The 15,734-nt window shown below is 43.8% G+C and overlaps 1 protein-coding gene across 2 annotated transcripts in view; it reads left to right on the forward strand.

Annotated features, from left to right (window-relative positions):
- The window catches only part of dcn (decorin), a 37,752-nt gene that overhangs the window by 2,299 nt on the left and 19,719 nt on the right, over positions 1-15,734 (forward strand). Inside the window, exon 2 of one of the 2 annotated variants that reach the window (XM_083659760.1) lies at positions 14,017-14,243. In XM_083659760.1, coding sequence (XP_083515886.1) covers positions 14,024-14,243 — 220 coding nt within the window. In that variant the 5' untranslated portion in view covers positions 14,017-14,023. The remainder of the gene's footprint in view (positions 1-14,016; positions 14,244-15,734) is intronic. The other variant, XM_083659761.1, reaches the window with a different exon arrangement.

A 15,734-nucleotide genomic window follows, 5' to 3' on the forward strand; every position in this document is an offset into this window, starting at 1 on the left:
CAATCATTGTGGCCTTTCTTCTTGTAGAAGGGTCAGACAGAGAGAAAATACCTTGAGCTGCATATGGGAGATGAAGGGAGGAGAGGTGGAGGGGAGGAAGGAGCAGAAGAAAGGGAGGAGGAGATGGAAAGAGAAGAAAGGGAGAGCAGGCTAGCTGGACGGTTGATAATGGGAGTGAAGTTGATGGCAGGCCTACAGCGTTTCTTATGGAACAGCTGAAGTGTGGTTGAACCGCTGGCTGGCTCTCCCATGCTCCGGCTCAGAACACCAGGCGTGCCTTAGATGATAGTTATTAGTCTGACGCGTATTTTTCTGCATAAAACCTCCAGGAAATACACTGTCGTGGTGTCAGGGGCATTTGCTAAGCCAAATATATTTGTTGAAAAAGAAAGGTTGACTGACCGGCAGGCTAGTTTCCAAGCAAGATTGATTTGGCACGACTCCCGTTACAAGATCTTTTTGGCTCTGAAGATGTTTGTTGGCCGTGTCTTTGCATATTTTCAGATGTTCTCACTTAGAAAATCCCCTGATACGTTAGAAAATCTGCTGAAAACACTGACAAACCACTCCTGAGTGGACGGCCAGCGAAGAACACGTAGAATCACTCCAAAGTTGCAGCGTTCCCGCATATACCGCTCACGCTCGCGTGTGCGAGTACACATGCAAACACATGGGAGTGGACAGCACATTGAGTCGCTGATGGGCTTAAAAGGGCCACACGTGTTTTAAATGTCCTGTAGCCTTGTAAATACCTTGCCATGATTCATTGCTGACAGACGCGCTGCAGAGGCAGAGGCAGGCCTGTGGAGGGTTAAGGGGAGACGGGGGGGAAGGGGGGGGGGGGGTTGGATGGGGGTAGTATAGGTGGAGGGTGGGATGGCCGTCTGCTTTTTAGTGCTCCCTCCGTCACAACATGGTGTGGTCTGCTAAACGCAGGGAAAGAAGATAAGTTTGAGTGAATGGTAGTTTGATTTTAGGGGTGTAACGATAACCGGTTTTAATGATAACAGTGATAAAATTCCTTACGATAACCGTACCGTTTCAAATTTTCATTATCATTAAAACCATGGTACCGTGATTACCGTGGTACCGTGATTACCGTGGTACCGTGATTACCGTGGTACCGTGATTACAGTGCTTTGAAAAACATGGTAAATACTGTCCATCATCAACCAAAGTTGGCAACAGTCTCCCAGATGCAAACATGCAGCCTTGGAGAAATGATTTCAGTGTCTCAATCCTTTTTGGGTCTGAGTTTTCAATATAAAACGTAAAATGATTTCAGTGAGTCTCTCAGTAATTTTTGAACATTTTCAGCAATTTCTTATGAATACCGTGATAATACCATAACCGTGATAATTTTTCTCACGATAATCGTGATGTGAAATTTTCATACCGTTACATCTCTGATTGGTGATGTTAGTATCTGGTTCTGGGTGTCTCGTTGATATTTTACATGCGCTAAATTTCAACGAAAGGTAAGGGGGAGAGATCACGAGAAAGGCAGAGAGGCAACGTGAGACCTACTACTCCAATTGAGCTCTGCCTCTCTCCAGTGTAATCTGTTTCCTGTCTGGGAATCATTAGAAACACTGGGGCCAGACTTCTGGGGGACAGCGGGGAGGGAGAGAGAGGGAGGGAGAGAGAGATAGAGAGAGGGAGAGAGATATGAGACAAAAGAGGAAGACGGGAGGATTGACAAGGATGCCGCTACAACCGGAAATGTCAACCTCCGCCCCCTTTTTCTCAGAGATCAGATATGGAGAGATGAGTCACAGGCGCACAGCTTCACAGGGAGAGACCAGAGAGGAGAGATCAGAAGATAGGCATGCTTAAAGGGCTGACACAGGGGACAACTGTCGCCAAGAAACTCATTCTGCAGGAATGTAAGTCCCCCTCCCCACCTTGTTTTCAGCTGTGGGTTGGCGGACATTATCTCTGTTATACGGATGGAGAGACTCAGGTTCCTGAGGACCAACTCACTTAAAATATTGTTTATTATCTGGGACCCGTTTCTGGCCTACTTTGCCAAGGTTAGGGGCGACGGGTGACTCGTCCAGCTGGTTTCTTATGGACCCCTTGTGTGGGATCCCATACACAACATCTCTTACAAGCACATAAGCACGTTATGCGGCTGGTAGCACCACGTTGTAATATTGGAATGTCGATAATATATGTATGCTTTTTCTTTCTTTTATTGTCCTGTGTCTGAGCTTGTTTGTTTTTTGATGTTCTGAAAAAAAGTAGGAAAAAAAATATATATACAGTATATATATATATATACAGTATATATATATATATATATATATATATATATATATATATATATATATATATATATATATATATAATATATATAATGGGGAAAAAAGATGCAGGTCTGAAGCCCAGCCTCGTCTCTACTTTTTACATCACTCCTACACACAAACATTCACTTTGACAGGCCCCAGCTGGCCCTCAAAAGGTCACTCTAGCTCTTTTGAAGGCCCGAAGGAGCACTGATCTCAGCGCTGTGAGATTCACAAAGCAAATGATTATGGACTCCCCACTGGTCGCAGGTCCGAGTGAAATCTGTGTTGGCTTGACCCCTTGCACGACTTCCTCAATCAAATCCTGTTTGGCGAAAGTCACTAAAGCCCAACATAAACCTTTAGAATTTGTCAAATTTTTTTTTTTTTTTTTTACCGTGAGTCTCTTTTGAAAACTATGCACAGTTTACAAAATTAATTGAGGCGCTAAATTGTGTGGTTACTACTGATTTTATTGATTATTAGTGTCAGTCCAGTGCCCTGTGAATAAAGCCTGTCGCACTTTCTACTGTAAGCTGGCATGGAACGTGGCGGCGACGACGTGATACTGGGCATGTTCCCTGCATGAAGCCATGCTGAAACGATCAATTATGTGAAGGACCTCGGGGAGAATAGCTTCATGCAATTAGCGTTCATGCACACATGACGCTGCAGATGTTTGGTTTGTACATGTGCCAGATTAGCAGAATATTTCATTCATTAGAACACTTCCTTACAAGAAGGAGAAGGTGGCACTTCTAAATCGTTGCTAAAACATGATTAAAACAAGGCTGGAACTAAAGAGTGGAAGTAATGCTGTTGGAAATGCAATATCGGGGTATTTTACCACCCTTAGTTTTAGTTATTTGCTGTGTTTTATTGACGTGCCAGAGCAGGTTTAAACCCAGTATTGCAGTTGGATTGACAACAAAACGTGTCTGTTTAAAACATCTGAATGTGTCAAAAGGCAAGACAATCAGAACCGATTGTGTTTACACTTCCTGTTGCAGAGGTTATCCCCGCAATCTGCTTCCAGTGAGTCACACTAGCTTTGACACAGAGACGATCTCTGGTTTGAGCAGGTAAAACAGCCGGCGTTTTGAACAGGAAGTCGTAACACAAACGGGTCAAGTGGGCAGGGCTACATAAGGTGAATACAACTATTTAAAAAAAAAAACGTAACATTACTAGCAACAAGTCAATGTAATTGCAAGCAGAGCTGTGTCAAGGTTTTTGTCTCAACAAAGCATCAATCTGAAGCAAAAAGTTGATGACATATTTTGTGAGCAACCCTAGACTCAATCAGGTTTGATTTACAGCTTGCTGTGATCAAGTGCCCTGACTTCCAATGTTTAGGAAAGTCCCATCTGACGAGGGGAAGAAAAGAAACTGGACCAGTTTTCCAATTGGGTCTCTGCCCCAGTTGTTCATCTTATTTGGAGGAATAGGAAATGCTGACACTGGCAAGATTTGGAGTTGCGTGGTCAAGGCATGTTCCAGCATGCTGTGTCGATAGCCCTCTAGGTCTAGCACCTACACACACACACACACACACACACACACACACACACACACACACACACACACACACACACACACACACACACACACACACACACACACACACACACACACACACACACACACACACACACACACACACACACACACCTCAAGTAAATGTGTTGTTTGAGGAGCTCAAGTGCTCATAGATGCTCGAGGTGTGTAGGTTGTGTGGATGCATCTGAGGCTGAGCAGCCTGGTGATGAAGCACAGAGGTCTGGGGCACATCAGGTTGTCCAGGTTCCAAACTGTGAAAGCTGCAGAAACCGATTGAATTTCAACTTTCTTTGAGATGGCAGTTTAGCCGTTTTTGCTTGCTCTGTGTCTGCTGACGGGCCTTGGATGAGCATCCACCTAGACACTTTCACCACAGTGCAGCGATCCTATTTATTTGATTCTTCACTGCTGCTTTCATTACACAGGCAATGTTCTTCCACAGTGCATGATACCTTCAAACCACTCCAAAGCCAACCTTATGGATATACTGTAATACCACTTGAAGTTTCTGCAGCTATGGTTACACATTGTTAGTTGTGATCCGTAGTAATCTCTCTGAAATCTCCTGTTTTGCCATTGCCTGTTTTTATTTTCAAATTCTCATTTTACTCTCAGGAACAAGTCCTGGGCCTGATTATGACTCACTAACTAGATGGCAGTAATTAAATATTTGTGTCTGTGCAGTAAAGCTGGAGTTGTTAAATGCTCATAGCATTAAATTATGAGAGGTCGCTGCAAGAGCGCTCTCTCTCTCTCTTCTCCTTGCCTGTCTGGTTCACATTAAAAGCTACCAAAATGTTTATGGACAAAGACTGATGGCAGGAAACACAGGGGGTCGTCTTTAATATATGCTGCACACGGGTGTGTGTGGGTGTGTGTGTGTGTGTGTGTGTGTGTCCGTCTGTCCATTTATGTGCCTGTAGTCAAGTGTGTCCGTCCGTCCGTTTATGTGCCTGTAGTCAAGGGTCAAAGCAGAGGACATAAGGTTCAGTAGTTCCTCTGTTCTTTCATGTGTATCATCCAACCCAATCACCAGAATAAAATGTAGGCATTGTATGTATCTAGAATCTACAGAAATGTCAAATATGAACATTGCGGTCCTCCAGCACAGACACGGCTCTTCCTGGTTACTTGCTCAGGCACGTCCCCGCCTCCCTTGCCTCTACCTCTGAGGAGCCACCACTACTTCCTGGTTACCGTGACCACTGACTCGGCCCGGTAGCAAGTTGCTCCGTGGCTACCGCCCCATTTCGGCCGGGGTACCACGGCTCGCAATGGCGGTTAAGTTTAGGCAAGCAAAACAACTTGGTTGGAGTTAGGGTTATGGTTTGGGTCGTCAGGATTCAAACCAGCTCTCTCATCTGACATAAAGTTGCAAGTCGGAAATGCTAAAGGCCTATGTCCACTGGCTGCGTTAGGGGTCCGTGCAGTTGCCTTAACAGACCCACACCCATGTAATCTGTCAGACGCATAGAACATAGAACAGGTGCGTATTTTTTCCCTAACATGGACGATAGTCTGTTCCGTACTGCATCTGGTGTACATTGGGTTTAAAGGTCTGCCACTCTTACCCCTTCTCCCTCCTTAAACCTCAGTCTGTCATTATGACGTGTACAACGTTAATTATTTAATGTGAAATGTGAAATTACATCTATTTTCGTTCAGAAATGTTCATATTTTACATTTCTGTGGATTCTAGAAACGTACAATGCCAACATTTTAATCTGGCGAATGGGCTGGTATCATCCCGTTCAGATCAGAGCTGGTTACAATAGTACTGCTGAAAATTCTCAGTTTGTTGTAATCTGCATCATGTCCCAGATGTGTAGAGTTCACTGCATCCGTATGACTAAGAAAAGTATGATAAATTGACATTAAATACTTTCCGGTGACTGTCAAAGTTTATGGCAATCAATATTGTTCTGTGAGTCAAACCCAACCCATCTGGCATCCCAACAGAATACAACAAATGATCAAAAGTAACTACAAATACTATTTGGCACAGATGTGTTTTGTATCTCCAACGCCAAGAAGATGGGAAAACACCCCAGCCAAGTGTGCAGACGAGGTTTTCATTGGACTGGGTTTGCTACTCTTAGATAAGGCAGTGTGATACAGCCAAGATTACTCAGCCAGTGGAGGAGACTAGAACAATACTGTATGTTCAGACCAGAGTCTTGGTTTCAACACCTCTCTCCACATGCTCCATCGTTCCAGCTGAGGCAAAATGGAAAAGTGCATCTAGACATTACACACTGTGACAAAACTCCAAGCTCTCAGGGCTGACGTATTATTTCACCCTTCCAGTGTTTCTTAGGTTTTTCAGTTACGTAAACCAACAGGGAAAGGGTAATAGAATACAGCAGAAATGATTTTTATGACTTTTATGATTTTCGAAGCGTAAATGCCTTTTCTTTCATAGGATTTTCAGAAAATGCTTCAAGTCATAAAAGTGGTCCTCATTTGTGAAGATTATCTTGCTGAACACAACGTTCGATGGTTCATAAACTTTTGTTAACTATGGATCTTATTTCATCCATTTAACCAAAATTCCCATACAAAAATCCCAATGACTTTTACACGTAGGAACCAGGAAGTGCAAGGACTTCTGGGTAAGCCTACCAAAATATGCCCATCCCTGCGGTACTCATAGAGAGACAAAATTAGCATTTACTAGCCAAGACAGCCAATAATTGTCTAAATGAAAGTGATAAAGAATTCCAAGAGTTCCAAACTTATGTGTACTGTATACGCAAGTACTGTATCCACTGGAGCATACAGTAGCTGTACAGTGTATCCACTGGAGCATACAGTAGCTGTACAGTGTATCCACTGGAGCATACAGTAGCTGTACAGTGTATCCACTGGAGCATACAGTAGCTGTACAGTGTATCCACTGGAGCATACAGTAGCTGTACAGTGTATCCACTGGAGCATACAGTAGCTGTACAGTGTATTTAAGCACTAGGGTTGCCAACATTACATCCCAGGAAAACGGGACGGGACGGACCCCCACTCACTTTTTTTCTTTCCAAAGAATAGTATAGCCTAATGGGCCTATGATGCCCATTTGCCACACAATGACACACCCGCATCAAACAGTTTTCTCTCTCTCTCACACACACACACACACTCTCTCTCTCTCTCTCTCTCTCTCTCTCTCTCTCTCTCTCTCTCTCTCTCTCTCTCTCTCTCTCTCTCTCTCTCTCTCTCTCTCTCTCTCTCTCTCTCTCTCTCTCTCTCTCTCTCTCTCTCTCTCTCCTGTCCCTCTCAATACTGCGGAGAGCAGCAGTGTTCCCTCTCTCAAACACACATTACCAAATGTACAAACAATAGACAAAAAAAAACGTTTTCCCTCTAACCTCTGGGGGCAGCCCCATTTCAATGTGGTGCAACAGGAACTCAAGAGGCGCGGTCGGCAGCGGAAGAAAATCCCTTTCCGCTCCCTGCAACCTCTGCCATTGGCTCCAACCGACCGGCTCTGCCCATTCATGGATTTATTTTCTGCTCCCTGCGTGTCACTCTCAAATCAGTCCGTTGCTATGAAACAACAATAACAACTCTAGCTTGTTGCTAGTAGCAAGTAGCAACTTGCTATACGCTGAAAATGGTAAGTTTTGACAACACACCGGTCACGTTCACTTCATTTTGATCGGGTAAAGCGCAGCATGCGTGCTAGCACTGTTGCACCCCTTTTGACGGAGCCTGCCGACAGATTTTCAATGCACGTTGAAAGTCTGTTTTAAGAGATTACCAAATAGAAAAATAGGATAATCTACGTAGCTACAGTACTATGGAAAATTTGCACTAGGCTACTACTACATGGACAACACGCAAAATGACATTATTCAACTTCTTCACGTTGTCAGACTCGGGCACGTACGCACGTCCACGTGAACAATGTCGACACATCTTTTCACGTAGGCTGGCTTAGGCTGAAGTGAATATTTCATGATGTAGCCTATGTTATATAGCCTACCAGCATTGTATCCAATGGAGTGTACAGTAGCTGTACAGTGTGTCTAAGGCAGCGGTGACAGTCTTGTGGACTGGGACTATAATTACGACTCGTGTTGGAAGACACTGAGCCGTGATCCCCCTGACCTGATGCAACCCTGAGCTGCACACACACACGCACAAGCACGTGCACACACACACACACACACACACACACACGCACGCCCACACACACAGCTCTTATTCTCCCTTTCTCTCTCTCTCTCATACACACACACACTCTTAGAAAATTTAAACAGGCATTGATTGCATGCTCTGATTCACTCGCACGCGCACGCGCACACGCACACACACACACACACACACACACACACACACACACACACACACATAAACACAGAGGGCCCTATCTTGGTACAGGCGATATCCCCTATTTGCGCTTGCGCACCTGTTTGCGTGTAGAGATGTAACGGTATGACAATTTCACATCACGATTATTATGACCAAAATTATCACGGTTATTGTATTATCACGGTATTCGTAAAAAATTGCTGAAAATGTTCAAAAAGTACTGAGAGACTCACTGAAATCATTTTACAATGTTTTATATTGAAAACTCAGACCCAAAAAGGATCGATATACTCACTGAAATCATTTCTCCAAGGCTGCACATTTGCATCTAGGAGACTGTTGCCAACTTTTGTGATGGACAGTATTTACCATGTTTTTCAAAGCACTGTAATTACGGTACCACAGTAATCACGGTACCACGGTTTTAATGATAATGAAAATTTTAAACGGTACGGTTATCGTAAGGAATTTTATCACAGTTATCATTCAAACCGGTTATCGTTATCGTTACATCCCTATTTGCATGCCTTAACGATAGCAGATCGCCTTGCGCATGTGTCCAGGTGTTATGCAGAGTTTTGCACCCCCGCCCGGCAGCAGCTAAACGCATCCCCACCTCAGCATATTGTAATGATTTATACAGAAACATAACGGTTTAAAAATTATTTAATTGTTTGGGTAGACGTGACCTCCCTGTTTTTAAGTTAAAACAGCCCCAAAATATGGTGGGGATGCAATTATTCGTGGAGGAGCATAACTCATTACAACAACGGGCGCAAGCGCACATTAGAGGCGTGCCAAATCATTTATGCACACCGCAAATGGGATTTGGGTGGTGTTAACCACCAGAATTATTCACAGGTGTGGCCTCGCAATGCCTGGGCGTTACATCAATCAGATTCCCATCTTGCAGTCCCTGTAATACAGTTTGCGTGAGGCATGCTGTAATTCTCCCCATGCGTAATTTGGATAGGTGTAGGGTAGGCCAATTGACTGGATATATTATCCCTATCTCATAACGACACCATCACATCATATACCTGTTAGAAAAAACATCAGTGTTTTGATGCAATTCGGCTTATTTTGTTGACTGGGGTGGGACAATAAAAACGTGTTTGCAGCGGGTAAACGGCGGAGACAAAAGAAAAGATTGGAGGATTTACAGTGGACTCAATTAAAACTCGGTGAAACATTGAGCTGCCGACTCATGCCGAGGACAGAGAGAGATGGAGAGAGCTTGTGATAGATCGGCTGCTGTGGTGCCACCGACTCTCCGGGTTATGGGATAGCAGGTGAAGGTGAATAGCCTATTGCAAGTAGGCTATAATGTACAAGTTTTCTCAATTCATTTACCATAACCCCTCCTTGCAATGTGATAAAAGTTTCTCAGTGAATTATAGTTGATTGCCTCACCAAATAATCTGCTGGTTACGCAATTTTAGCAGCAGAATTTGATGTCCTGGTTTTCAAAGCTCTTAGAGCAAAGTAATTGCGCGCTGCTGACGATAGGATAATGCCATCTATCCCCACATTTTTGCGCTGAAATCCGCTTTTGCGAAGATAGGGCCCAGAGACACACAAACACAGACACACACAGGCCCTCATTTATCAAGGGTGTGCAGAAAACGCAGTGTATGTCTCTTACGATACCGTTCATGTGGCATTTAATGAAGCATTCGTATCTCGCCAATCACAGCGTAACAATGAGCACTCACTGATCAATTTGATGGCTGGAATCAAAACCATAATACTAAAACCATAAAATGAAACTATAATATTCTCCTTTCAGAGACCTCGCCCCCTGATTTCACGACATTGCGGAAGACACTTCCCTGACCTTGAAATTGAAAATATAATGTCGCAAGACAAATTAGTTTTATTTGGCAGCCTGAAATGTGTAATTAAAGAACTCGGAAAAATGCAGCAATAAAAAAATTCCGTGCACAGTGAACTCCATCTGAACTGTGCTGAATTTGTGCTGTAGTTGGGTCATTTCGAGCAATTGCGTGACCAAGGAGAGCGGATGTGCGTTTTCCAGTTTATATTTGTCATCTATTAAGTAAAAAAAAGCCCCATGCCTCTCGCGAAAATGCGGGCAACATTTTGGACCCTTCATAAATGACAAATAAACAGAAACGAACGCTCTCTGCTTTCAAGGAATTGCTGGGAATGGCCTGACTGTTGGATCTGTTGCAAGAGATTTCACCCCGTTAATTGCAAATAGTTTCCATTAACACCAACAAAAAGGATTGAAACTGTGGACTTTGTTTGGTGAAAATATGTCATTATTTTAGGGAATAATTACATAACATGGTTTTTCAATTCATTTTGATATTTGGAATTTACAAAGCCCTGAGGTTATTGGGAATGCGAGTGACAGTCGGCTTTTGCTAAATATATTTTGCTGTAGGCTACACTTTTAGGTGATGAATAAAATAATAATTAAAAGAAACATTGCACCGCACGTCCACGCTAGCTCTATTAACTGCATACACGGGGTGAGAGCTGTCGCGGGGTTTCATCGTGGCCTCCGCTCACATGCTACGTGACGATCGTACACAGTTTTCTGTCGTACGTCGGCTTGATACTGTAAATGTGGGCCAGCTTGTATACACACAACGCATGCACTCATTGCTTTCTCACTCAGTCATGCCTCAGACCATGCAGACACACACACACACACACACACGATAAAGTATGCACATACAGTACACATGCACACAGACCATTGAGTCAGATAAAAGCAGGCCAGTGTCACTTTCAGGTCTGGCCAGCTGGTTTGGGGTCAGTTTCATCATCCTGGCCATGGTGTTCAGGTCAAGGGCTGCTGCAGACTGACTGCTCCCAGATCATTTGTTAGCAGCTGCGGCTCACATCTGCCCTTCAATTATTGTGGCAGCAAGAGGGAAGGAGGAACGTTTGGCTTTAAGCATGACAAGCAGATTGCTGGGTCGTGGCGGTTGTGTGTGTGTGTCTGTGGATGTGTGTGTATGTCTGTGTGTGTGTGTGTGTGTGTCTGTGTGTGTGTGTGTGTGTCTGTCTGTCTGTCTGTCTGTGTGTGTGTGTGTGTGTGTGTGTGTGTGTGTGTGTGTGTGTGTGTGTGTGTGTGTGTGTGTAAGGTATGTGTGTACATGTGTGTTTGTGTGTCTGTGTGTGTGTGTGTGTGTGTGTCTGTTAAAGGTCATGGAGTTTGTCAGTATGTGTGCCCGTTTACACAGTGTATGTCTATGTGAGGTTGAGAGAGAGAGAGGGGTGTGTGTGTGTGTGTGTGTGTGTGTGTGTGTGTGTGTGTGTGTGTGTGTGTGTGTGTGTGTGTGCGCATGCACGCGTGCGTGGGCATGTGTGTGTGTCTACGTGAACTGGGTTGTGGTTGTGGTCAGAAATACATGGCTGCATAGGGAGACAGGGTTCTCCCAGTCTCCCAGTGACTCGCTAAATCCTTCAGTGCTTGTATTTTTTTTGTATTTTTGACACACATTGACAAGAGTAAATAAAAAAGTAATGCAGCCTATAGCATACAAATTATCTTAATGAATTTTGAATAGAAAAATAATAATATCAACAGTAGAAATCCACCATGCACCCACGCCGCATTATGAACGCTAATGCAGATGGTATCTATGCTAATCGTCTGGTGCTCAGTCAAACTGGTTCCCAGAGCTTTCGTGTGCCTTGTGAGAGCTGGGGAAGAGATGCCAGACCAACAGTAAAATACTAGTCTGACTTACTGGAAGCAGGCTGGATAAGCCTGGATAAGCAATGACATCGGTGCCGACCATTTCAGTCAGAGCAAATGGAAATCCCTTTCTGCTCCCTGCGTGTTGCTCTCAAATGCCTCTGCTGCTGTGAAACAACAACGCTAGCTAGCAAGCTAGCAACATACACGCTGAAAATGCAAGTTTTGACAAAGATTTGGATTGTGCAATAAAGCAGGCCTGCTTGGTACTTTCAGTGGATGGTTGTAAAGATAACGGAGACGTGACGTTCCATGACGTCTCCTGGTCCGGAAGAGAATTCCCCCCAACCCCCCTGTTTTTATTTGTTGTTTTTGCTCCAAGTGAAACACTCACTCACGATCGTAGGTCGCTGGTTGGCCTGGTTTCAGCCTTGAAACTCATTATATAAGGATTTTTCGAAATGTTTATGGAGAAAATGAATGGGGAATTCTCTTCCGGTTAAAGAAAGGAAATGTCCGGGCGTCCGGGTAGCGTCTATTAGATTCCCTGCCTATAGCAACACAAGGGTCGCAGGTTCGTGTCCCCCTGTGTTACCTCCAGATTGGTCGGTCTTCCATACAGGCATGATTGGCTGTGTCTGCGGGTGGGAAGCCGGATTAGGAGTATGTGTCCTGGTCGCTGCACTAGTGCCTCTTGTGGTCGGTCGGAGCGCCTGGAAGGGAACTGATGGGAATAGCGTGATCGTCCCACGTGCTACGTCCTGCTGGTGAAGCTCCCCGCTGTCAGGTGAAAAGAAGTGTCTGGCAACTGCGCATGTGTCGGAGGAAGCATGGTGCTAGTCTACAGCTCTCCCCAGATCAGCAGAGGGTGGAGCAGCGACCAGGACAGCAGGGGGAAGTTAGCCATCGGCACACAGTATAATGCTGTCCCGTGCTTTAATTATCCCCTTAAATTCCCCTTGAATTCTCTTCTGGACCAGGAGACGTCATGGAACGTCACATGACTGTTGAGCTCTATACCAGAGTGAGAGTAAGAGGAGCCAGACTCTCCTGCGCTCGAAACAGAGATAGTCTGGCAAGCGAGACTAGTAAAATACTAATACAAATGTGTATGTTGTTTTGTATGTTGTAGCATATTCATAATGTTTAGAGATATTGCCAGTTTAACCTCTTGGAATAGGTAATTTTGCTTCCTCTCTATAGTAACTTGATGCACCCTTAAAGTTCACATTTTTTAAAGTCTAGCCCTATTTGCTACTTACCAATGATGATGTTGATTGGTAGAGTTCTTTCTCAGCACAATCCAGGTTCTTCATAGTAGCTCTGCAAAGTTGGGCAAAAACAAATGCAAGGTCAATGGGGTCACGCTCCTGTATGTACAAGCTGACAGAAGCTCACTAAAATGTCATCCACAGAGCACACACACACACACACACACACACACACACACACACACACACACACACACACACACACACACACACACACACACACACAGTGCACACAAAGTCAATTTGAGTGAGCTTCAGTCAACTTGTACAGACAGGAGCGTGATCCCATTGACCTTGCATTTGTTTTTTCCCCAACGTTCCAGCTACAATGAGGCACAGCATGAATTGTGCTGAGAAATAACTCTACCAATCAACATCATCATTGGTAAGTAGCAAATAGGACTAGACTTTAAAAAAGAAGAAGTGAACTATCCCTTTAATATTACTTCGCCATAAGGGACACATGGCAAAGTAATATTGCATAATTTCTTCTTATGGTTTGCACTATAAGCCCTCCTCTTTCAGCTTTGCCTCAAGCTCACCAGTTAAATAGGTAATTATTTAGCCAAGCCTACAACATTATTATGCCCATGTACTTAGCCTTCTAGCCTCTGGCCTTCCACCTCTCCCCTTTGCCCTTTGCCTCTCTGTCTTCACATCTCTGTCTCTCTAGCTCTCACACAATGTCCATCACTCAAACCTTCTTATTGTTACATGCCGAGTCTCCCTAGACTCTGCCTACTTTCTTTCTGCAGTGTTGTTGTTGTTGTTGTTGTTTTTTGGGGGGTATACACTTCCACATATATACACATATTATTTTCAAAAATGGTGAATGAACTACAGTGCCAACCTTCAAATTTAAATTCAAAGTGCATCTGTCCTAACCCTTGACCTGTGTTGTGTTTCCTGCCAGCAGCACCATGAGGTCGGCCTGTCTCTCTCTGCTCCTGGTCACCGCCTGCTGGGCGTTGCCTTTCCGCCAGTCTGGCTTCCTGGACTTCATGATGGAGGACGATGCGGGGTCCGGTCTGCCTGACCCGGGTGGCAGAGGTGTTCCAGGTCCCCCTCCCATGCCTGCCGGACCCAAGTGCCCCTTCCGCTGCCAGTGCCACCTGCGCGTGGTGCAGTGCTCCGACCTCGGTAAGACAAGGCCCTTTCATTGTGGACTACAGTATGTGTAGAATTTGTATGTCAACAAATCATCACGGCATCACCAAGTAAATTTTGAGACATTGGTATAGCATTGATTTATGGCACAGAACAGGATGAAGGCACAAACGGCCAGAGGTGGAAAGTGCTCAAGTAAAAGTAGTCAAGTACATATACTTTAGTAGTTTTTTGAGGATTTGTACTTTTTAAGTATTTTTATAATGCTATACTTTTACTCTTACTTGAGTAATTTTAATAATAAATATTCTACTTGAGTATTTTTTAAATGTACATTGAGTAAATGAAAACAGCAGAGTAGCTAGCATTGGCACTGCATCTGAACGAGCTGTTCAGTATGAAAGACAAGACAGACAAAGACAGCTTAGGTAACACATAAGGTGTTAGATGTGTGAAATGTATTGGGGAACAAAATTAAAATATATATATATTTTTAAAGTAATGCCAAATTAGAGCTTAGATCGGGCCCAAAAAAATAAGCCTGACCCGAGCCGAGCCCGTTCTGTCTGAGCCGAGCCTGGCCCGAACCTGAAATTGTAAGTTGGCTATTTATCTAAACTATATCCGTGTTGTCTGTTCAATCTCATGAATAATACAGTGATTGATAATGTTCTAACTAAGATTACAATGTACATATAACATTCTGATTACCACACCAAATATTACCCCATTTATATATATATATATAAAAGGGGCATTATATCTGACCACGAGCCCGGACCGGGTCCGAGGAATAGAGAGGAAATTCCGGCCCCACCCCACGGGCTGGGTCAGGTTCAACCAGAGAAACAAACCTCTAACCAACGCAAATGTACTTTTACTTGAGTACTTTGAGTACTTTTAAATCGGCAACTTTTTTACTCTTACTTGATTAATTTCCTGGACTATTACTTTTACTTGTACTTGAGTTAATTTCCACTAAAGTAACAATACTTGTACTTGAGTTGTTGAGTAGGATTTGTCAGTACCCTTTCCACCTCTGCAAACGGCGCTAAAGCTTTCAGTTTCTCACAATAATTTACAGACAGTGTAACGAGTGAAAGGCTGATGAAAAAATCACTCCCAACATGTTACTCCTCTTCAGTGAAGCCAAAGAGAAAACAAACGTACATGTACACCATGGAGTCAGAGGGGGAACAAGTAGTAATATCGACATGACATCCAGCAACAGGTTTTATAGGAAATGTGGTCTTAATTTTGAGAAGCACTACCAATAACAATACCGCTGAAGTGAGATAAATATGAACAATTGTCTTTATCCTGATCTCATTTGTTTCAGTAATTCTACCAAGGTATCACAATTCATTTCACAATGGTATATGATGTTTAAAGGGCCACTTTGCTGATTTTCAACCAGCTTTGTATCATTACAAAATCAGTAGCAAGAACTTCCTGGTCCAAATGATGTCATAATGATGCCATTTAGTCCAGGAGGTTCTCAGAATTAACTCATTGAGTGCCAGC

The sequence above is a fragment of the Poromitra crassiceps genome (genome assembly GCF_964638095.1).
Source record: "Poromitra crassiceps genome assembly, chromosome: 2".
In the NCBI taxonomy this organism is placed as follows: domain Eukaryota; kingdom Metazoa; phylum Chordata; class Actinopteri; order Beryciformes; family Melamphaidae; genus Poromitra; species Poromitra crassiceps.